The sequence below is a fragment of the Mangifera indica genome, chromosome 1, assembly GCF_011075055.1.
Source record: "Mangifera indica cultivar Alphonso chromosome 1, CATAS_Mindica_2.1, whole genome shotgun sequence".
NCBI classification, from domain to species: Eukaryota; Viridiplantae; Streptophyta; class Magnoliopsida; order Sapindales; family Anacardiaceae; genus Mangifera; species Mangifera indica.
The window spans coordinates 21,978,029-22,002,057 of NC_058137.1; the positions used below are offsets into that span (position 1 = coordinate 21,978,029).

At 34.0% G+C, this 24,029-nt stretch overlaps 3 protein-coding genes across 4 annotated transcripts; 2 read left to right on the plus strand and 1 right to left on the minus strand.

Moving 5' to 3' along the window:
* The first annotated feature begins 211 nt into the window (after window positions 1-211).
* Window positions 212-3,581, plus strand: LOC123216085 (amino acid transporter ANT1-like). Its single transcript, XM_044636450.1, is given in 4 exon segments — window positions 212-617; window positions 1,657-2,161; window positions 2,164-2,303; window positions 3,124-3,581. Coding segments are annotated over 4 exon segments (1,275 nt in total). The 5' UTR covers window positions 212-395; the 3' UTR covers window positions 3,532-3,581.
* A 1,082-nt stretch (window positions 3,582-4,663) lies between these two features.
* Window positions 4,664-10,376, plus strand: LOC123215482 (probable glutamate carboxypeptidase AMP1). Its single transcript, XM_044635602.1, has 10 exons — window positions 4,664-5,912; window positions 6,715-6,957; window positions 7,714-7,866; window positions 7,969-8,037; window positions 8,301-8,388; window positions 8,752-8,835; window positions 8,976-9,064; window positions 9,502-9,615; window positions 9,745-9,879; window positions 9,966-10,376. Exons 1-10 carry the CDS (start codon window positions 4,947-4,949, stop codon window positions 10,146-10,148), a joined length of 2,124 nt encoding a protein of 707 aa, XP_044491537.1. The 5' UTR covers window positions 4,664-4,946; the 3' UTR covers window positions 10,149-10,376.
* Window positions 10,377-12,371: 1,995 nt separating this feature from the next.
* Window positions 12,372-23,708, minus strand: LOC123224178 (ubiquitin C-terminal hydrolase 12). 2 transcript variants are annotated; one of them, XM_044647765.1, is made up of 32 exons: window positions 23,532-23,708; window positions 23,263-23,326; window positions 23,028-23,178; window positions 22,782-22,939; window positions 21,767-22,032; window positions 21,443-21,661; window positions 21,242-21,350; window positions 21,036-21,151; window positions 19,292-19,390; window positions 18,593-18,702; window positions 18,369-18,443; window positions 17,871-17,949; window positions 17,624-17,770; window positions 17,446-17,526; window positions 17,227-17,346; window positions 16,920-17,042; window positions 16,464-16,541; window positions 16,269-16,357; window positions 16,069-16,177; window positions 15,871-15,939; window positions 15,682-15,795; window positions 15,217-15,272; window positions 14,939-15,116; window positions 14,745-14,846; window positions 14,561-14,632; window positions 14,361-14,426; window positions 14,124-14,189; window positions 13,507-13,593; window positions 13,295-13,411; window positions 13,118-13,192; window positions 12,937-13,023; window positions 12,372-12,794 (listed from the first exon to the last, which is right to left on the minus strand). In XM_044647765.1, exons 1-32 carry the CDS (start codon window positions 23,559-23,561, stop codon window positions 12,753-12,755), a joined length of 3,354 nt encoding a protein of 1,117 aa, XP_044503700.1. In that variant the 5' UTR covers window positions 23,562-23,708; the 3' UTR covers window positions 12,372-12,752. The 2 variants fall into 2 exon arrangements, with proteins under 2 accessions (XP_044503700.1, XP_044503709.1); XM_044647774.1 differs by having other exon boundaries at window positions 15,685-15,795; window positions 23,532-23,707.
* Window positions 23,709-24,029: the final 321 nt, after the last annotated feature.

Here is a 24,029-nt window from a genome sequence, read left to right on the forward strand (position 1 = left end):
ATAACTTTGGAAGAAGAGGAAGAAGAGAAAAAAAAGTTGCAGAGAAGAGGAGAGAGAATTTATGCATGAAAGATTGAAGAGGGGTATTTTGGGGAAGGTGAGTACTGTTGTGGTATATTTGTGAAAGCTTTAGGATAGGTGGTAATTTTGTATACACGGAATAAAAAAGTGCTAAAAATTTCAATTTCCCAAATCTTAGACTCTTCTTTGTCTTATCGCTGTGTTGTCCTGGAATTATGGACGAGAAGAAATTGAGTGGAACTCGAACTCCTACCACAACTCACAATCACAATCGAGAGTGAGCCTCTAGCCATTAATTTTCTTGTTCTTATTCTTCATTCTCGAAAAAGCCTCGTTTCCATGTGCCCCCAACCCCACTTCTAACTGCACCTGCCATGGCACATCAAGCTGACAAAACTACTGAGGTTCCTCTCCTGGAAAGCTCTTGCCCCTCAGGAACCGCCTCCACCTTCCAAACCCTCGGCAACATCGTCGTGTCAATCGTCGGCACCGGCGTTTTAGGCCTCCCGTTTGCTTTCAAAGTGGCTGGCTGGGCTGCGGGATCTATTGGTGTCATTATTGCTGGGCTCTCCACTTATTACTGCATGCTTCTGCTGGTTAGTCTCCCTTCGTTTTTCTCTTCTTCTGTGTTTAGAGTTAGTGTTTTTTTCACAACCCAGATGCAGTTTTGTTTGTTTCTCATTCAATCATCAGCAAAAATGTGTTGATTTTCCACATCGATTTACTTAGTCGGTGATATATCGACCCTCGGAAAGGCTGCTACCCGTGGGTGGACGGTTTATTTTCCAGTGGAAAATGTTAAAGAAATCAGATTATTTTCCCCTGTTTCATTTAGATTGTTGGTTTATGTAAAGTACTTTTTAGAAGCACTTTCATAATTTCTTCTTGTTAGTTTCCTCTTTCTCTTCTTTTGTGTCTAAATTTAGTGTTCTTCACAACCCAGATGCAGTTTTTTATATTCAATCACCTTAATTCGGCCTCCAAAACTGGTTTTTGGCCTGCCCGAACGTGAAGATGACTCCCCACGGGACCAAGATAGCTACAATCCCGTTAGCGTGGGGGACAGGATTCATCCCCATTTCTCCTCTACATATTTTTTAAATATATTGAATTACCTTTAAAAATTTTAAATAATTATAAATATGTTGTTAAATCTAATAAATAAAATATATTATTAAGCTTAATAAATAAATATTTTTTTTAGTACAGATGAGAAGAAAAAAAGCAGAGAATTTTCTCACAAAGATGACAGGAAAACGTCGAAAATTTTCTCTCACAGAGAGAATATATGGATTTCTGTTATTTTTGTATCGGAGACAAAAATTAAGATATTTGACCTTAACCCGTCCCATTGCTCTCTATTCATCTCTTAAGGTGCTAAGGAAATCAGATTATTATCCATTGTTTCGTATAAATTGTTGGTTTATACAAAGTACTTTTTAGAAGCACTTTTATAATTTCTTCTTGTTCGTTTCCACCTCTTTTCTCTCCTTTTTGTGTATAAATTTAGTGTTTTTTCACAACCAAGAAGCAGTTTTGTTTGTTTTTCCATTCAATCATCTCTTAAACTGTCTAAGAAATTAGACTGGTAAGTTGCTTTTTTGAAGAGCTTTATGAACAATTTCTTGAGCACAGGTTCAATGCAGAAACAAATTAGCATCAGAAGAAGAATCAACGGAGGCAAAAACATATGGAGATATGGGATTCAAATGCATGGGAAAAACAGGGAGATATTTAACTGAGTTCTTGATTTTCATTTCCCAATGTGGAGGTGCTGTTGCATACTTACTCTTCATCGGCCAGAACCTTTCATCAATATTCAAAAGCCACAATTTCACATCCTCCTCCTTCATATTCCTAGTAATCCCTCTTCAGATTGTACTCTCATGGATCAATTCTCTGTCATCTCTTTCCCCTTTCAGTATTTTCGCGGATATCTGCAATTTGTTAGCCATGGCTCTAGTGGTGAAACAAGATGTGCAAATGATTGCCGGGGAAGATTTTTCTTTTGGTGACAGGGAAGCCATCACTTCTCATATTAGAGGGCTGCCGTTTGCTGGAGGCATGGCAGTGTTTTGTTTTGAAGGGTTTGGGATGACTCTGGCTCTAGAGTCATCAATGAAAGAGAGAGGCAGATTTCCAAACTGTTGGCTCAAGCTTTCACTGGGATTACACTTGTGTATGTAATTTTTGGCTATTTTGGTTACATGGCTTATGGTGATCAGACTAAGGATATTGTCACTCTCAATCTGCCCCACAATTGGTTTTCCATTGCAGTCCAGGTAATTTCAATAATTTTCTCTTTATCAACTTATGTTTAATGCTTGCAATTTATTGTTTATCTCAATTTCTTCCATGTCACATATTGCATTTAATCTGGGTTAGTACTTGTTCTCAAGTACATGTAGGGTGAGATTAAAAAATTTGGACCAAATCCAGAATCAGACCCAGTTTAGTTCCTGCATCTAAAAGCTATGGCTCTGTTGCTTAGTAAAAATATTGTGTATGGCAAGTACAAAGATGACATATTATGTTTTAATGGGTAACGAGGAATCCTACCTAGTCAAACTGTCTTTTTATGATTGAACTAATTATATTGAACAGGTAAAACTTTCAGTCTTATAATTATTGAATTATGTCATATTTTAATGGGTAACATCACACCTTTTTGTCACTCAAACTGCCCTTTAACTCCTTGAGGGTGCATGTTATATTTTGATATGCTTGTTATTTTCCTTGGTTTTGGTTTGTTCAATAATTTAAAGATTGAATCTTGAAATTTCTAGTGCTTGTTCCCCACTATAAATAGCACTTTTGAAAGATCAACCAAAACCAGTTTTTGGAATTAAGCCTTTCTGTTCACCTTTTTTCATAGTTGTCAATGACATGTAACACTGTTTGAATATGATCAATACTATCAAAAAGCATATAATATATATCCATAAAGTTTGATGCATTTATCTTTTTGCAAGCCTCTTTTGTCTGCATGTTCATAGTGGATCAGCAACTAGCATGTTCTCAAAAACAGTTTTCGGATACAGAATCCAAACCCAGCTCAAAATCTAAAACAAGATGATAATTTAATTTAATTTTTTTTGGCAGATGGGGTTGTGCTTGGGGCTGATATTCACATTCCCAATCATGGTACATCCAGTTCATGAGATAGTAGAACAGAAGTTGAAGAAAGTCTCATGGTTCCAGAAGCTGCCCAGAAATGGTTCTGAGAATTCAATGACAAAATCAGGAAAATTTTGCTTTTACATGAGCAGGGCAATTTTGGTTTTAGGGTTGGCAACATTGGCCTCATTTGTGCCTGGATTTGCAGTTTTTGTGTCACTTATGGGAAGCACTGTTAGTGCCCTAATCTCTTTTGTTTTGCCTGCCACATTTCACCTGAAATTGTTAGGTTCATCCTTGAGTTTCTGGCAAAGGGCTTTGGATCTTTTCATATTATCCTTTGGTTTGGTTTTTGCTGTTTACGGAACATGTAATTCCATTGTGGGAGTATGAAAGAATTTTAGTTATAATTATGAGTAATGACAATTAAAATTAACATAATACATATAAATTCTATTTACAAATTAAAGATTATATTATGGGTATGTCAATCCCCAGAGACTACCTACCCTTATGTGTTGATAGTGTATGTATGAATCACAAGTAGGATTTAATTCGAATTGAGTTAACTCGAGTTTAATTGAGTTAACTCGATTTGATTGAGTTTAGAATGAGTTGTCATGGTTTGAGTTTAAATCTAAACTTGAGGTATGATTTTAAAATTTATTGAGTTTAAGCTAAAAAAAGTTATTTTTATTTAAAAAATATTTTTAAATGTACATTTTCTAATAAAAGAAAATAAAGAAATTGAAATGTGATTAGAAATGAAATGATCAAGTTTATTAATAAATGGTGGGTTAAATGATTGATATTTCTCTTATCTATTATGTAACATTACAAACCTAATTTTTTGGTTTTTAGCCTTAATGGTGGTAATTTGTCGTTTCGACATAATTCAGATAGAAAATAATCGTTTTCAATCAAGTTCAAATTGTGTTTTTTATATCAAACTTAAGTTTAGGTTTAACTCTCTAAAAACTTGTTGAATTTAAATTACAGTAATATTTTTTTTTGTAACCAAGAAACTTGACCTAGTGTGTTAGATCAAAAACTCTAGAATATAATGATCAGATTCATAATTATTGTACTTGCTCTATCGAAAGTTTGTCTTGTATAGTAACTATTCACTCCCAAACAAATTCGATTAGAATTGAATAACTCTCATATAGGATGAATCTCTAAAAAAAATTATATGATGATTATGAGTTTGATTATTATGTCTTAAGTTTAGCAATCCTACAAATTGGACTTCCTAAAACTAAATCCAACTTGAAAAATCACAATTGTCTATTTTGTTTGAATTTTGTTCTAACTTGAATCTTTCCTTAACGTGATTAATGGAAAAGACAAATTATGTTGGCTATTCAATTTCAATCCATTTGATGAGGTAATAAAGATAATTATGATTAGAAATGGAGCATCAAATAGAATTTGGGAGCATGTTGTCTTCTTCATAAAAGAATATATGGTACATGAAGCAATGATTATTGGTAGGATCCTCAACGCTTAATGCTGTCTCCACTCAAATCAAAAGTGGATGCAAGCACACACATTCTGATTCTCTTGTCGCCACCAACAAACGAACATTTATTTTATTACAATTTGGTCCCTATGTTTATAAACCTTAGTTCTAAATATGATAATTCCCCCCTCACTTCAGCGTCAGTGCCACCACCCAGCTCTGCCACTCGCCCCCTATGTACTCCAAAACTCTTCTGCTTTCTTCCTATGTAACTGTCATCTCCATTCAAACCCTTACTTTCTCTCACTAGAATCTTCCAAAATTTCCTCTTTTTATCCCAGTAACAATGCCTTTAACCTCCTCCAAACTCTCCACCTCCCTCTTCACATTCCCTTCAAAAGTGCCGTCGCCTCTTATCAGCTTTCTGCTCTTTCTCATCCTCTGCATTCTGGGTTTTTATTCCGTGCATCACCCCCAGCGTTCTTTTTCTACATCCCTTTCTGAAAATCCGGAAAAGTTTCTCTCTTTGGCCTCAAACTTCACCCTTTCAGATTACCTCCGTTCCCTCACTTCACACTCTCACCTTGCCGGCACAAAGCCCTCTTTGGCTACAACACAATATGTTTTTTCACACTTTGAAAAGCTTGGCCTTGAAGCTCATACTGTGAAGTATAAGACCCTCTTGTCTTATCCTCAACATGGTTCTCTCCTGGCGCATTTTAGCAACGGGGTTGTTGTTAACTTCTCGTTAACGGAAAAGGGTATCGCTCAAAACGCTTTCTATGACATTGTGCAGCCGTATCACGCATATTCGCCGTCTGGGTCGGCGTACGGTAAGGTGGTGTTTGTGAATTACGGGAGGGAGGAGGACTACCGTGCGCTGGAGGTGATGGGGGTGAATGTTAGTGGGTGCGTAGTGATGGCAAGGAAAGGCGAGACCTTGTCGAGGGTTGGTGTAATAAAAAAAGCAGAGGCTAGAGGAGCGCTGGGAGTGCTGTTGTTCGCCGAGAGGGATAGGTTAAGGAGTGGTGGTGTTGATGGGGTGGAGAGAGGGACAGTGATGAGAGGAGTGGGGGACCCACTAAGTCCAGGTTGGGCGGGGGTTGAAGGTGGGGAGAGCTTAGACTTGAAAGACAATGAGGTTTTGAAGAGGTTTCCTAAAATTCCATCTTTGCCCTTGTCTTTTGAGAGTGCACAAACCATTTTGAGGTCTCTTGCTGGTAGGTTTATGCCTCAGTCTTGGGGTGGTCTGGTTCGAGTAAATGGTGGGAGGATCGGCCCGGGACCTACTTTGGTGAATTTGACTTACCAGGTTGCTTGCTTGGTTGATTGTTTGTTTGTTTAATTTGTTGCATCTTATGATCAAGTGTCGTTGGGAAGCTGTTTTGTATCACTTTGGTCTTTATTGTTCTATCATGTTATTGTTAATTTCTTTTTTAGCATGGTTTACCTTTTTTAGTTGCTGGAATTTTGATTTGCTTAGGTTGTGGGAATTGGATTGAATTACAGGCAACTTTTGACTATCTCTGTCTATTGAGCCTTTTTTTAAATCTCAAGAATATGAGATGTTGATTACTATGATTCCAAAAAAGTTGTGATTTGGACTTGGGACAAAGATTTTCCAATTTGGGCAAGTTGTTGTCAATCCTGGTAAACTGTGAGTGTTATGCATGGTCTTGAGATGACAGTTGAAATGGAATGAAATTTTTTATGCTCGTAAGGGGACACGTGGAATTCTATCGGGTAAGTTTGTAGGTTGGTTTGTGGTGTTATGGTACATGACATGTACCCGCCACTTGGTTCGAGTGTAGATATATGGTAGCTAATGGATTAAGGAACTCTTCCTATAGGTTGATAAAATAAGGATCCTACCTCTGGTAGGCGGAGAGGCTTTTATTGTAAAAACTTAGGGTTGAGATTTATGGTTGTTTCATCTTATCACATGTTTTTAATGCCTTACATTAATGCTTGATGCAAGTGTTTTATTGACTGAAAATTGCATTTCTATGTATTGCCTCTCATTCTCTTTTTCTTCTAATAGAATGTGCTTTTTCTTTTGGCAAACTGTTTCCAAATATGTCTTGATTAAAAAGAAAATTTGTCTGCTCTTCTAGGGGGAAGAAAAGGTCGCAACAATTCATAATATTTTTGCTGTTATAAGAGGGCTAGAAGAGCCTGATCGCTATGTGCTCCTTGGAAACCATAGAGATGCATGGACATATGGGGCTGTTGACCCAAACAGCGGGACAGCAGCCCTACTTGACATTGCCCGACGATATGCTATGTTGATGCACAAGGGGTGGAGCCCTCGAAGAACAATTATTCTCTGCAGCTGGGATGCTGAAGAATTTGGGATGGTAGGTAATAATCAATTTCACTATTCATTTATTTGTATTGTTTTGAATATACTTGCAGTGTGTTAGATGCTGACATTTTAATCCTTGTAATGATATTTTGTTCAGAAAGAATTATATAAACTGGCTGTGTCGCAATGCATAATGCATCAAGAAAAGGCATCAGATAAATGTAAATAATTCGCAGTTATTGTAGTTTGTGAGAATGAGGATCCACAGGAACTCAATCAGAACCCAACTAATTCTTTATAAGCAATTTTACATGTTTTGGGAAAATAAATTCTCTGACTTATGTTATCTTGCTTGACTGTTGCTGCCTCGCAGCTTCAACCCCTTTTCTGTTGGTCCAATTACCATCAATCGTCATTTAATTTACTACACATGTTTGGACAAGAATAGAGAGGTCTTTAAGTGTTTATCAAACTTTACTTCTTGTTAAGTGGCAGCTGCACTGATCCTAATTTTGAAAAACCAGTTTATTGGTTAGTGATAGACAACTTGAATTGAATTAAAGAGCAAATTTTTTATTTGAATTATGTGGATTTGAAGGGAGTTTTGGGACCCTATTGTTGTTAATGCCTCTACATGTATGCTATTAATGACGTTTCCACAGCAACATAGCTGTGTCTTTAAGAGGTTTGTGTGTATATGTCATGGATAGCTTAGGGAACATTGGCTCAAAAGAGAGTTCTTTTGGTAATACTTTTGTGCTTTAAAGTCTTTGACTCAAGTTCGCATATTGGTTACTTGTGCTTTCAGGTTGGATCCACTGAGTGGGTTGAACAGAACCTGGTCAATTTGGGTGCAAAAGCGGTGGCCTATCTTAATGTAGATTGTGCAGTTCAAGGGCCTGGTTTCTTTGCTGGGGCAACTCCTCAGTTAGATAATCTTCTAATTGAGGTGACAAAAAGTGTAAGTTAATGACGATAATTTCAAATTGTTTTAATTGGTTTCTTTGATCACAAACTAGTTTCATTACTGCTCTGATCATTAACTATTGTATGGTAATTTCAGGTCAAAGATCCTGATTCAGATGATAAAACTGTGTACGATCAATGGGCAACTGCAAACAGTGTTGTCAATGTAGGGGCCTTAATATTTGTCATTGTAATCTACATTTACATTTCTATTTTAATATGACATCCTACTGATTTACTACTATAAGAGAAACAAGGGACTTGGCCAAACAAGAATAATCTCTCTTGTTATCTTTTTTCTTCCCCCTAGGGCTTTAGCAGAACCTACCAATGTCTCATGCAGTCAAACTTTTGTCCTTTGTGGTAATCTTCTTGGAGGCGTGAAACTTTTCCAATATACGTTGTTGGGTTGTCTTGTCTGGTTTGCAGATCCAAAGACTGAGTGGAGTGGATTCAGATTTTGTTCCTTTCGTGCAGCATGCCGGGATTCCTTCTGTTGATGTATACTATGGAAGAGGTATTCCTCTCATACCCTACGGAAATTATTGGCAATTTTTTTTCAGTTTCAAGTTGGGAGTTGAGCAGATATTGCATTTAAGTTTTGCTTAACTTTGCATGTGTGACAAAAATCGAAGTGTTCAATCTTCTACCTCATGACATCAATTTGAAGAATATTCAGATAGTGTATTTCATTTATAATATTAAATGAATTGGCAGTAATTTCATCTTCTACTTTTATGAACCCTTGAGCTGGCTGTGATTTGAGAAATGTTGTTATCATATTAATTGTGAGTATATGAATATAATATTTAATTTGAGTAGCAAAATCTAGTTTTGAAGCTAAAGAGCTGGTAATCTAAGGATTTTCACTGGCAAACAGATTTTCCGGTCTATCATACTGCTTTTGACTCCTACACTTGGATGGTCAACCATGCAGACCCACTTTTTCAGCGGCATGTGGCTGGTTAGATTTCTCATTCCTTTTGACCCCCAGGCAATATATATTTATATATACTTTTGACGTATACATAAAGTAAGGAATCATTCATTTTATCATCATTTGGTTAGCATAATCTTACTCTTTTTTCTTAATTGTTGTTTTAGTTGCTGGAGTATTGGGACTTCTAGCCCTTCGCCTGGCTGATGACTCGATTTTGCCTTTCAATTACACCTCTTATGCCAGTCAATTACAGGTATGCTAGGGTTTTTCAAGTCTTCCTTTTTTGTCTACTCCCTGTGAATTATATTAACAATTAATTGACATCAAAGTCCAAGCATTGTTGAGCTGAGTTAAAGATTATATAAAACAATCTGAGTTCGGACTCAGATAATTGAAACTTGCTGATCGAGGAATGTCCTAGTTTTCTTTAATTTTCCTATAGCCATGTGGCCATCTGGAAAGCATTGATCTTTCTCTCATGATCCCTGGCAATGTAGATGAAAATTTTGAGCTCAGTAAAAAATGTTATCCTATTCAAGCAAGAGGGCTTATTAATGAGCTCTCATAAAAAGAAAGAAAAACATCATGATAACATAAAGAAAAGGCCAATGAATTTCAAATGAATATAGTGCAGTTCAAAAGTTGTTTAAATGTGTAATTTCTCTTGTGAACTTTGTTCCTTCTCGGTAGGTGCATAAAGATATCTTGAGTAACTTGTTGGATGGGATGGCATCTTTAGATCCTTTAACCAAGGCAATTCAAGAACTTGCTGCTGCTGCTAAAGAAGCTGAAGTAGAAGCAAAGGTGAAATTCATGGAAAGAAATTTGTCGAAACTTCATAGAGTGTATATTTAGATCCTTTATCAAACCGTCACTAATACATTTTGCTATTACTTATGTTGATTTTGAAACATTCATTGTGTTTGAGTACAGAAATTGATAGAGCAGGAAGCCATAGATCATCTTGCTGTTTTGAATATTCGATCTCTGAATGATCGGCTGATGCTTGCTGAAAGAGGCTTCCTAGATGCGGATGGGCTTCAAGGAAGGAAATGGTTCAAACATCTTGTAAGATTCCTCCTCCTTAATTCAGCAACACTGCTTACAAACCATGCTTTTGTGTAAAATGTTGACAATGGCACTACTCATTGTAGATTTACGGATCTCCAAGCAACTATGAAAGTAAACTGGGTTTCTTTCCTGGAATAGCAGACGCAATATCTCAATCGAGAAGAATGAGTGAGAGGGATGGGCGGGCATTGATTCAGCATGAGGTGTGGAGGGTTGCCAGGGCCATTCAAAGGGCTGCCAGTGCTCTCAGAGGGGAGCTCACATGAAGCTTGACAGAATAACTTGAGGGACTTTTGTTGTACATAAAGAGCATGCCAATTTTCTCCTCTTCCCTGTGTTATGTAATGCATAAAACTTGTAAATTACAATCAAATATGCAAAAGTCACTTGCGTAGTGCTCACTATCGTTTTCCATATTTTTAAATTGTATCTTTTATCTCATACTAGCTAATATTTTTCCATTACAATAAAATTATATATACTCATTTTGAATATACAAATATATACATATTTATATGTGTCATCGTATAATTAAATAATTTTGAATTAGAAATAAAATTATACTCAATCATATGATGACATGCTCAAGTATATACATATTTGTATACTCAAAACTGATATACATAGTATTGTTCTTTCCATTATCATTTCTATTATTATTTCGAATTGTATTATGTGCACAAATAATATTCATAATTTTGTCTTTATATACAAATAATGACATATTATTATATGATTGAATGTTATTTTATTTTTAATTTTAAACTATCTAATTATATGGTGATATATCAATATTTGTGTATAAAGTTATATATATTATTTGTGTACATAGTTTTGTTACAAGAGGTACATATGTTAAAAAAGGGGGTATTTCTGTGAATACAAAAAGTAATTTACAGTAATACTAATGGAAGATACTAAAGAGGCGTTTGGTTTCAGAAATAAAAAGATTATTATGATAATTTATCTTTTTTTTTTATATTATTTTGTTTGGTTAGTAAGTAATAAAAATTTTTAATAATTTTTTAATACTAATAGTAGTGTGACAGATAATATAAGAGATAATCTGAATATCTTATTCACCTTATATATTAAAAAATTATCGAAGTAATCTTAATTTTATTATAATTATATTTTTACTTATTAATTTAAAAAAAACATCATTTTTAATTAATATAATTAGTAAAGGTATTTAAATAAAATAATAATATATTAATATTATTTTATTATCTCTAACCAAACACAATAATTATTTATATTTATTAAATTTTATCAATAAATTATAATAATTTATTCCTAATAATCTCTTAAATAATCAACCTATAAAGAAAGGAGAAAATAATAGGATGCTATTATCTCCAACAAAATGAAATTGCTTTTTTTTTTGGGGTAAACAAAATTGCATCTTCGGACTTAGGTCACAAAACAATTGTCAACCCTTCAATTTAGGGGTGTGTACGGATTGTTTTGATATAATTTAAAATTTTTTTCAAATTAAATTAAAAAAATAATTAGAAAAAAATTCAAATTAAATCAAATAATTTTTTATTTCAAATCAAATTAAAAAAATATAGTTTGAATTACAATTTAAATCTATAAAAAATCAATTACTTTCAAATATTTTTTACTAAATAAATAATATTAAATTATATTTATATAAGATATGAAATAAATATATAAAATAAACAAAAAATATATAAAAATAAATATAAAAAATAAAGTGATATAAACCCGTAATTTATAGTTTTTTGAAACTATTGAAACACATTTTAAAATTTAAAATATTTAAAAAAAAACACTCTAAAACTTGTTTAATTTTCCAAACACCCTTAGAAAAAAATCATAAACACCTTTTAAAAAATTTTAAAAAATTACAAAAAATCCCAAACATACCATTATATGTCATTAACACCCCAATCTTTTCTTGAAAAAACTTTTTTTTTTTTTCAAATTAAAAAAAAAATGAGCACTACCATTTCATCAAACATTGGGTAGAAAATATTATTTCACCTATATATATAGTTTGATTTAAAAAGCACTTAAACCATAACTCAAACAGTAAACTATTTTTTCCAAATTTTTCATCCCAATCATACTATTTATAAATCAAATCAAACCGTAATTTTTAAATAATTCAATCTAATTTTACAATTTGAATAAAATTATTCACGCCCTTACTCCGATTCCGCTGAATATTGCTTCAACATCAAGTTATTATTTTATACAAAGAAAATAATAATAATAATTTCACCCTCAGTAAAGCCTGAAGATTCTACTTAACGATTTATTTTTATAGGCTCCGATAGATCATTAAGTCTTCTATGTTGCAAAATGGATCTCTTAGAAACGATAAAATTCAGTAATAATAATTATTATTATTATATGAAATAATTTTTAATTGATTTATTTCTAAAATCCGAACCTCAAAAAGTGCCAAAAAATCGTTTTATTTATGTTGGCACAACAATTTTTTAAAACAAAAAAAAAAAAATCCAAAAAAGTCTGCCTTAAAATTAGGCACTAAAATTCTTTTACATAATCCTACAACCGGTACACATCCCCATCAAAATCTTTTTATGTACTGCTAAATTACACTGGAGCTGTATACGGAAAGCAAAGCCACTTACCTCTCCTCTCCTCCCTGGGCGGGTCAAACAATGACAAAATATTACTCCTGACCTCACATAAGTCTCTCTCCAGCTGCCTGCGCATTAAACAAATAAATGTAGCCTACAAGCAGATATTGGAACTCCAGAAATACCCTTGATGTAAGCCTCCTTCCCCGGTTTGATAATGCCATTTACGGCATTGTAGGCTTCTCATTCCTATCTATGGTGCCTAATGTGCTGGTGGATCATTGACTCTTCACTCTAGTTGTATATTTTGACCGGCTTCTCATAATTGTGACGGTTCTGCAATTCACCATGTGAATTATGAACATTCCAATTGTTTTCTATCCTAGTCCGTAATGTGACTTTAACTTATGAGAAAGTAATGCACCATGAGCAATTAACAATTTCTAGGACATAAAAAGATTGCAACAAAATGTGTTACCTGATTTAATGAATAAGCTCTCTTAGGGGCATTGTCAGAATGCTCCAAACCCAGGTATTGTTCCCAGGCACCATAAACATCTCTTCTCTGAAGAAATAATGCAAAACATAGTTTCAGCAAGCAGAAAATATAAGAATCGAATATTCAAGAATAAAATGAGTCACATCAGAAGAAAACATACCTGGAAACGGTTAAACACGATATCAGAGTCTTGAAGATACTCTGGACGACCCAAAGACAAGAAAGCAAACTTCCACTAACCAGCAAAAGTAGAATAAAAACCAAGTTCAATATTGAACGCAATCAAATATGTATAGTAACATGAAGTTAAAAATATCGTTGAACTTCCAACATATACCTTAGCGAACTCCTCATCGGGAACCTGTAACTTCCTTTGTATGCGCACTTTAACATCAGCAAGAGATTCAGCCTCATGGATGACCAAGAAGAAGGGTTCTCCAAAATTTTGTACTTGCTAAAAGAGGAAAATTTTAAAAAAGCATTATGAATATTTTCTGTTAGTGACTCAAAAACAAAAAGTTTACATAGCAGTTATACACATTTCAATACCGTCTGATTTTGGGCAGACTCCTTGGTGAAGTGGTAAACATGAATCAAGCGATCCTGAGGACCAAGGTTCTTCTCTTCATCTGGGATCTGAGTCAAAAAAAAAAAAAAAAAAAAGGTTAGCAAACAGAGTACAACTATGTAGCAATATGTATATTTTTCTTTTTAATGTAATATTATAAAAATCATGAAAAACATATTAATGGAAAAAGGGAGCTTTACAAAAGTGAACAAGCAGTTGACAGAAGAATTAACCACAAATATATCACATTACATTAATTCAACAACAAACAAGTTGACATGCCAAGATGACATATACTCTTTAAATTTCTAAGTAATTAATGGCGCAACACAAGTAATGCAACAAAAACAAAATTTTCCGTTTATTTTCCAAATCACAAAAATCATATAACAAGAATAGAACTCAAAAATATGTGTGCAGCAAAGTGAGAGGAGGTCCACATTTGAACCTGAAATGTGTCCTATGTCCTAAGCTCAAAGAAGAAAAGAAAGAGTTTTAAAAATTTTACAATGTTCAACTGCTGAAAAGAAGATGCTAACCAAAAACAAAACAAAACAAAGAGAAATGAACAAAAAGGTAAAACATAGAAAAGACTTGCCTCCTCTGCACGTAGAGTCCAGTACTGGTCATTTATATTCTCTATTTTTTCATTAGGTGGAAAGATCTGCATGAATTATGAATCAGATATGATATAATTATCCAATGGAAACTTCCAAACTCAACAAACATTCCAATTCCATATTGCAAATGCTCACGAAGTACAAAGAATGCCATTTAAACTTAGGTACAATTGCTCAAATGTTCACTGTGATCAAATTAAAAAAAACGTAATTACCTTGTAGATCTTGTGATAGAATACTTCCAGCAATCTAAGTTCTGCATCTGGATGAGACAACTCAACCTGTTTAACAGTACGCAATATGTAATTTGTAGGCAACAACATAAAATACATTGTATATCAAACAGAGAGTAGAATAAGCAAGTATCACGTTGGCATTGTATCCATATTCTATTCCCAGGTAAGACAAAGCTTACCTTTGCTTTAAGTTCATTAATCACATCACCTACAGTGCTCTGTTTAGGCAATCTGATATTGTGAATCACAACCTGACAACAAATAATTTAAACAAGATTAGGTAAGAAAACCAGAGGACTGAAATGGTCCATAATAAAAGACAAAAGGAAAAATAGAAAAAATAATTACAGATTTTGCACATACTTCATCCTTCATAGCATGGTGGAATGCAACTTTCAAATTTTTTAAACCTTGCAATTCTGGCAGAGGAATATCCAAAACTTCATAATACAAAATGTCTGAGATCTGTAAACAGAAAAAAAAAAAAAAAACTGAAGATATCTAAAAGTTTTACTATGAGCAGAGTAAGCATATCAACAGCTAGATGAGACAGCTACCTGATTGTAGTGCACTAACATATCTGACAAATGATCTACTCCTTGATACTTAATGGCTTGAGGCTTAGGTTGCTGAGAGTAGCAATTGTGAGGAGTGAGCCTGATTTTAGAAGGATCATCCAAACCAATTTTGCGAGCCACTCTTCCCACAACCTCATCATAACTATGTAGCTTAGACCTGAAGTAGTTTGGGGGAAATACCCAGCAAAAACAATGATGATAACAACAAAAGATTCTTCAATTGAGATGAAATATGATTTACAAATGAAAGTACTTACAACTCTAGACAAAAATCATCCTCTTTCGGCCTATCTAGTGATCGAAAACGAACAATCTATAAAGCATCAAATCAAAAGGAATTAAGTTGAATTAAACAAATCAAATAAAACATTACACAACTAATATCTAAGAAAAATTGGCTATGTCATTCTGTAAAGGTATCACCCTTAAATGTTTTCCTCAATTAAGTTTGACTTTGCATCTAAACACTTTATTTTCTATCTTATTTCTTCTCTAACTATCTAAAATTCTCTATATTCTAGCTAATTTTCTCTATAATCTTTTTTTTTCTATCTATCTTGTTCTTTTTTTACGTACACAAAATGTGGACACTGTAGAATAATGTTAGAATAGATGCCAACTTTGCCATAAATCTATTGTATTATTTATTATATAGACTACAACAAACAAACAATTAAAAACGCAAATATTTATAATTGAATTACAAGTTTCAACATATTTACCACCTGCCGATTATGCACATATTCCAAAAACGAAGGCACATCTGGGTATCGGCATTCTCCTTCACTTTTAAGGGCAGGAGATTTTTGGAAGCAAATGATATCCCCATCTTCAATCTGCAATCAACAAACGTGTCACTGTATCAAATTCCATCTGACAACAAATCTAGGACAAAATAAAACAGTACATACCTGACTTAACCGGAAAGACGCCATCTTATCAAGGTGTTCACACATAACACAAGGATCAAATTTAATTTCCTGAAGAGCGCATAACAGAGGATATATGATTAATACTATTTCAGGGTTTATATGATTAATACAATCTCATCGAGTACAAAAATATACTAACGAAAAAAAAAAAATAAAACAGGTTAATTGAATACAAACCTCATACAGTTCTATTTCTTCATCTGGATTAAAGCCAGCCATTTTATTCAGCTTCCCTAAAATTTCCATTAGCTTACTAGAACTCTTGACATAGAGCCTACCAACATATCTAGAAATATGGAAAAAATCACAAAATTAGAAATCATGAAATAAGACCATAGGTATAGGATTAGAATAAAATGACCGAAACTACTACATACCGGAGTTCCTCTTTCTCAGAATCATAAAGCTTGAAGAAAAGCAGAATGTCTTCTTTAGATTTGTCAGGTGGAGGAATAGGTCGTAAATCCTGCAACAAAAACAGTAAAGGCTTATATTAAAAATTGAATTTTCTGCTTTGACATTATTGCAAGAACAATTATTGATTTATTAAGGTATTGCTAAGGCCAAGTTACCAGCCCAAACTCTACTTCCAAGAACAACTTCAATTCTGCATTGTACATTTTATTTGACACCTCTCTTAACTGTCCAACCTACAAGAAGCAAGTGGCAACAATTAGCTAACACAAATAAATAGAGCACTAATTAGCATGCATAATTAGCAACACCCCTCTAAGTAAAAACAGGGGTAATGTCCTCCTCTAAGAAAATTTGTTAAATAATACTACAAGCTGTTCCAAACTTCCCAGCAACACAGTATATATTTGTATCAGGTCTTTTAACAAAATTTCATGGCCAGTGAAAAAAAAAAAGGGAATTATACAGCAGAATAGTTGTCATGATCCCCCTGAGTCTTAACTTTATTGTTACAAGAGAAAATTTATTCAAATGGAAAACAGATAATCATTCAACACAACTATAAAAAATAACTAAATAACATCTAAGAAGCTGCAGAAATACAAACTACTTACAGTTTGTGATTCCTCTTGGGCTAGCAAAGGTCGATTGGGACGATATGTATGGTTCTGCCGCTTCGCCCAAATCCAAAAACGCTGAAATTGTACAGGTATTCCGAATTCTTTGGCAACTTCCTCCTGTGAACCAAGTCAAACTTAGATGAGTAAAGATTGTAGGGTATAAAATGAGATTCTGGCTATGAACTAAACTGCTGCACAATTAGTCATGCTGAATCTGTTAAAGTAATGACGTTGTTACCCAACCACAGTCCATAAATATCAACTTTTTCAAGTCACTAGAAAATATGCAAATAAACACTACCTTAAAAGCAATAAATAGCTTCTGCTTCTGGATACGAAAACTACGAACTTTAACATGATCCACAAGGTCAAAATAAATATCCCTTCCAATCTGCTCTGCAAGGTCCTCATCCCGTGCAACCTATATCACCAATGAATGGCTTGCGCTATTACTTTAACTTGCACACTCCATGCCAGTACTAACTAGACAATAAACCAAAAAAGGAAAGAAAAGAATAACCTTGATGATAGTGTAAAGGTGGGCCTCTGCTTTATATCTTTTCTTGTCCTCCTTTTCTTCCTGCTCTTTCTTTAACCTTATCTGGATTAAGATGTCGAATGTGTCAGGAAACTTTCCGAAAAAGCACAAATTTAGAATACATATAAATTAGTAGTCCACACCCACTAAAAAGAATTACCCTCAAGTGTTCCGCAATGTCTTTTTCATCAACATCACATATTATTTTATCCTTATCACTTTCACGTATATACACAAGCATATATGCATTTGAGTATTTTGTGAACTTAAAAGGAGTATTATTGAAGCCAGGATTGGTCTGCGGCAACTGCAAATACAACAGCCCAACACAACAAGGTCATTCATAATCAAGTCAAATATCAGAGAGTAGACATAGCAAAGGAAAAATCTAAGAAATCTTTAGTTACCTCTTCCTCACCACCATACTGCTCTTCCAAAGCTCTCTTCATATCTTCTTTAGTGACTCGTTCATCATCAAATTTGTACCTAAGAAACCAATAAAGTTATTTAAGCACATCAAAAAGATCCTGATTCACCAACGTTTTGTTTTTTAATAATATTAGAAGTGATATGAAGAATCTGCGCTTAGAAATTACCAACAGTCCAACTGGCCACATATAGAGCAATCTTTGGTGATTATGAATAAGTAGTTAAACTAAAGCAACTTGATTTTAGAACTTCTATGATTATCTTTAAAAAACAAATAAAAGAAAATGATGGCAGATGGCTAGAGTGGAATACTTCCTAAAATTATTCCCAGTCAATTCAAAAAATGCTAATTTAAAGAGTCAAAAGTAAAGATTATGTACTTGCACCATTCTATGCAATTGCAGAAGTAGAGTGAGAAAAAGTGAGGGACATGATAAAAAATTAGTTTAGAACCTACAGACAAGTTTGATGCATACCATTGATCAGATAGGGTTGGCCTGATAAAAGCATAATAATGTCCACCATGAACACCTCCACTATGAACCAAGACACTGTAAGAGAACAAAATTACAAGAATTCATCAAATTAAGCATTATTCCATACATCTTAAATGAGGACAATTAAACATGAGAACCCTCTTCTTCTAGTTCTGCTTAGTGCTTAAGGGGATAGATAGATATATGCTTCAAGTGACTAGCACCTATGGAGGGTATAAAGATTGCGAACGCTCCTATCTGCTTCAGGCGATAGATACTTTCCATTCTCTCTATCAAGATCAAGTTGAAGAGGAAACTCATAGCGGTCATTTATCTACCCAAACAACAACAACAACAATTAGTATTAGAAGTAGTTTTCCTTGACTTAAACAAGTTTGTTCATATGAACTCAATAGTATGATGAATTTAGAGATGAACGTCAGCCTAAAATGAGCAATAAATACATCAATGTGCAAAAAGGACATAAATCAATGCATGCACAAAATAGGAGACAAATTAATATTGACAAAAGGAGAATTGTAGAACAAATAACCTTCTCGCAACTAGAGCATCTTATAAAGATGAATGTCATAACTATGAACCCCCATCCAAGAAGAAATGGAATAATCAAGAAAAATATATGTAAGTTCCTATTCATGACTATGTAAGACTGCTTTGTCACTCTCATTAGAAATAAAAGCACTGGCTAGCAGTCCTTTTAGTGCAGATTCATCACATAGATCAGAAAGTAAGAAAAATTTGTATGCATAGAAGCTTTTTGTGACCTCTTGTCAATCAGCATAAATGTTTCATATTTAAGATATGCAGTTTACGCATGTGAAGTGCAAACACAGAGGATTTGGCTTAACATGCAACCTGATGATCCAAATCATTCAGCAAATAAACCAATTTTTAAAACGAACCTTCACCATAGCGTCCCGCATAAAATCATATTCAAACCGCTTCAGTTGAAGTTGAAGGACTGGAGGGAAGTCAATAAACAATACACCCTTCTTAGCATCCTGAAATAAACAAAATTTCAACCACATGCATTTTGAACCAGCTTCAAAATTGCCACTTGTTGCCTTGAAAACTTTGACAAAGTGCCACAACTAACTTGCTAGGAGAGAAGATCCTAAACAAGTATCACAGAAATGCACAGGGGGAACCAACCAATTAAATCCCATAGTAGTAGTATGTTTTTTCTTTTTTTTGTTTTTTGTAAACAATAGAAGTACTGAAATTGAACATGGTAGCTAAAGAAAAATGCAATATCTCTTTCAGTTTGATTCCAGAATTGATATCTCGAAAATGAAATTTGGTAATGTGAACTTAATGAAGCATAGGAGCAATATTGGACTTTAAAATCTTCATATAATTATGAAATCACTTGCCAACACAATTTTCATCAGAAATAGTGCAGGGGCATCTTTTGAGGCCTCTCTCTCTCTCTCTTTTTCTTTTGGCTAGGAAACATATTTTTTTAAACTAGCCAGACAATATGCACTTTCACACCTCTGGTCCCTTTCTCTCTATAAACCATTAAAAACAAAGAAATTTTGTGAACAATTTTCACTTCTATTTCTTTGGCCCATTATTTTTTTCTATAAAAGAGCCCAAACAAAATGACTCACAAAAGACTTTCACCCTATCTCAGGTAACAATTTGAGGTTAGGGTCTTGTGTCATATTTTAATAGTGTGATTGAAGTGTTCCTTTAACCTTTTTTCTATAAGTTGAGCCTCACTTATACATTTGATACCACTGGGACTAAAGCATAGAATTCTATTTTCTAGCACTTAATAATTGATAATATCATGGTGCATCATATTTTCTAAAAAAAAAAAAAGTTGTGATATATTGATGTTATTGTTGATGAAGCATTTGTCTATCACAAGCGTAGTTTTTAAGAATGTTGAACACAATATACTAGGTCAATCCTAGAATAAAACGGTTTGCTATGGTTTTTTTGGGTCTATTTAAGGTGCCTTTTACTAACTCTAAATTATAGAGCTCAGTGTCTTTTGCTCAATTATAGGCATGGTTTCTATCTATCAAGTTCCCTACTGATTTTCTATAATTTACAAATATTAGGCTCAATCCTAAATCAAAAGTTATAAACTTCTCTGAGGTGGCATTATTTACAGCTATAAAGTACAGTCCACAACCATCAAAACAAAATCCAAGCACAAAACTTTGCATATGGTCAAGCCCCTTGTTTGTGAGGTAAACTTAACTAAACCAAACATAATTTCAACTTAGTGAGAAATATCATGCTTCTCGATTCACCAAAACACCAATATGTGAATTTGAATATCAATCAAAATGCTAAAAGAACCAATCGTAATAAAAAATCACATGAGAAGAGATTCTAGAATGAAACATCCAACTGGTCGTTATTGTCTACAATATTGAAAACACTTAAGTGCCTAGGGACAAGGTATGAAAACCAACAATTACTGCATTTTAAATCTTTTCTAAATTGGCTGTGTATATAAATGGCAGTTCAAAAATAAGAAAAAAGAGTTGGCTAGCATAGCACACTTGAGTATCCACAAACAGCCGTCAGGTGTTTATTATAAAGTCTAAAGCATGGGTGATTAACCATATACCAACTAGGCTGGGGAAGAACTCAATATCTGGTCCCAATCAACTCGCACCAACTAACCTGCAAACTATGCTCTTCAGCATGATATTTATTATCTCCCTCTAGACGTTCAACTTCCACATACTTGTCAAAAGAAGCATAGACATCCCGACAGCCTTTGACATCAAGCTGAAGATCTGCCATATAAAAAGCACATTCACCACGCAACATCAACAGAAACAAACAATTAATCCCAAACAACTAAACATTTGCGAATAAATAAATACCATAATATGATTCCTTTCTTGTAGACTTGTAGTCCACATTTATGCATTCAATGTAATTCATATGGTGACCCTCAAATAACTGTTGTATTGTCCCCTCTACAACAGTTCCCTGAGCCAACAGAACAATAATAACCAAGATAAGATAACACAGATGCATGCCAGGGGGAAAAAATAAGGTAAAACCTTCTAAACCACCAATACCTTCATTTTGTCTTCAAGTTTTTCACACAGGACCCTATTCAGTTCTTGTACATCATGTTGCATGAAAGAATCATATGTGTCCCATCCAAAAGATTTTGTCAATTCCTTTGTAGCAACACTTGTGTCATTATATTGAAGCTTATAGAATAAACTCTGCAAAGCTAAAGGAATGCTTCCTGTTGGCACGTCATTTTCAGTTGTTGGCATGTGGTACACAGCCTGAAACACATTTTGCCGATGAGGAATTTCACTAAAATATAATACTGATTACAAAAGAAAAATCAGAGCAAGATTATGGACGAAGATACAAGACTGCATCTTCACCTTTCTGAAGAAAGGTATATGGTACAGAGTCTGTAAGAGAGAGTTCATGTAACAGGTTGCTCCTTGGTTCTTAAGACCCACATAACCAGTCTCCTTTTTTGAGTCATATGACCAATAATCCAGAACCTTACGAACAGCGACCTCAGCTTCTACAACTACATTATCATTCACCAAATATCCTCTACTAGGGTCATAAAGATCACAGAGAGGCATAAAAGATGTGAAACCCCAATCACTCTCCCTTGCATTAAATTGATGTTGAGTGTCTGCAAAATACAGAAAAAATCTAAGATAGAAGCAATTATCTTTATCAGCAAAAATATTTGTCTTAACTTACGCATCAATTAATATCATACTTCCAAAAATAAAAAATTCCAAGTAACTTCTTTGACAGAAGCGCTCAACACAATTAACTGAAACATATGGTTACCTAACAAAATCGGAGAGATCAAAGCAATTCTTAAAATCCTGTAATGTTATTACCATTTCTATCCAACACTTTCGAAGTTGACCAGGTTGGCGAATTATGCATCTCAATCTTATTGTAATTACATGCAACCAGAGTATCCACACAAATAGATTGGTGCACATGAAGCTGCTAACCATATTCAATGACCCTCAATTTCTCATCAAAATAAAACATTACATGCCTCTACCCTATAATTCTCTAGATTGCAAAAATATGTTGCCACCAAAACTCAAATTTATTTACACCTTTTAGCCTGTAAATAGAGTATCCATACATAAGAAATAGAAAAAAACTATTTTTCCTATACTTTTAATACTGTGCAGATGGATACATAATTAGGCCTCAAATTCAAGAAGAAACACACAATCAAGTGAATAGATAACCATCAATACCAATCTTCAAGGAGTAATGAGCAGCAAATAATCATGATAGAAATGGAAAAATCATAAAATTTATCAACAAAAAACCATTTCCAGCAATTACATATGACAGAAGCATATATATTTACAGTAAAACTCCAACAACAATATATAGTTAAGAAAATACCCTTTCTGATTGAGTATCCGGAATGGACTTGATTAACCACAGCCAAACTGAACTGCGCAAATCTGTTCCATCCATATGGCAAAGTTGAAGAATCTGCAACATCTAAATACATAGACAAGTAGTCCACATTGTTTCCTTTTGGAAACATAAGTATCCGCCTGCCGAACCAACCCAAACCACATTAAATCACGTTGCAATCCATTAATTATTCAATAACTGAACTACATTATCCCATCATTTAATTACCATTTGAAACCACCAACGACAAATACATCTGAATAGTGCCTCTTAATGTTCAGTCTAGTGAAATTTTCAATAGTCCATGTAAATTTCATTGATGGAGGATCCTCCACTGGCCCATTCTCCACACTACTAGCTTGCTCCACTTGTGCCACCACTAACCAATGTGCAATAACTCAAGATTAAAAACAATCCAATACACACGAAACATTACACAAGCTTAATTTATCAGAAATAAAACCTTCCATTGGCTGAGGTCCCTCCACTATATCCGAATGCGGCACGAGCATCTCCTCCTCTTCTTGCTACAAAATCAAAACCCTATATATCAATCACTCATTTAAGCACCTAACTTTCCCAAAATTCAACTCAGTTTAAACCCAAAAACAAAAAACTAGCAAATCATGACATCCGCTCAAACAGAAGAAACGATCAAAATATAAATATAAATTTTCAAATTCGACACATGTGCAAGTGCAGTTGCAGATATAGAAACAGAAAAATCCTTACATCCAACGGTGGAGGAGTCATCATAGTCATGAGTGGAACGATGCGAACCGTCGGATCGCGAAATCTGAGAGCCGAATATATGAATTAATTTAAAAAAAAAAAAAAAAGAAAGTGAAAATCACAGAGAATAGCACTAAAACAACACTCCGAAAGAAAAGAGAAGAGAAGAGAGCAACGAGAACGAGAGAGCTTCCGTTGCACTAAGGGTATATTCGGTATTATAAAAAGTACGAAGGTTGTTCTGGGAAGCAAGATGGATGGACTTGCCAACAGGAACGTGCCACGTATAAATGTATGTTTACGTGGCGGCTCCTCGGAGTCACGTGCGTGACACATCCACTGTATTGTTCTATTTTTCCTAGTACGAATTCAATGACCTTTTTATTTTTTAATTTGATTATTATTATCATTATTATTTGATTTAAGAGATAATTTGGTATATTTTAGGTCAAAGTTGTAAATTTAAGCTTATCATATTACATCTAATTATATTTAAAT

What these genes read in the sequence shown, in the direction of transcription:
- LOC123215482 (XM_044635602.1), top strand. Translation starts at nt 4,947, where the DNA reads ATGCCTTTAACCTCCTCCAAACTCTCCACCTCCCTCTTCACATTCCCT. An exon ending in TAATTGAGGTGACAAAAAGT is followed by an intron (nt 7,867 to 7,968) that starts GTAAGTTAATGA and finishes TGGTAATTTCAG; the next exon opens with GTCAAAGATCCTGATTCAGA. An exon ending in TGATGTATACTATGGAAGAG is followed by an intron (nt 8,389 to 8,751) that starts GTATTCCTCTCA and finishes ACTGGCAAACAG; the next exon opens with ATTTTCCGGTCTATCATACT.
- LOC123224178 (XM_044647765.1), bottom strand. Translation starts at nt 23,561, where the DNA reads ATGACTATGATGACTCCTCCACCGTTGGAT. An exon ending in AAGAAATAGAACTGTATGAG is followed by an intron (nt 15,940 to 16,068) that starts GTTTGTATTCAA and finishes TGCGCTCTTCAG; the next exon opens with GAAATTAAATTTGATCCTTG. An exon ending in GATGATTTTTGTCTAGAGTT is followed by an intron (nt 15,117 to 15,216) that starts GTAAGTACTTTC and finishes AAACTACTTCAG; the next exon opens with GTCTAAGCTACATAGTTATG.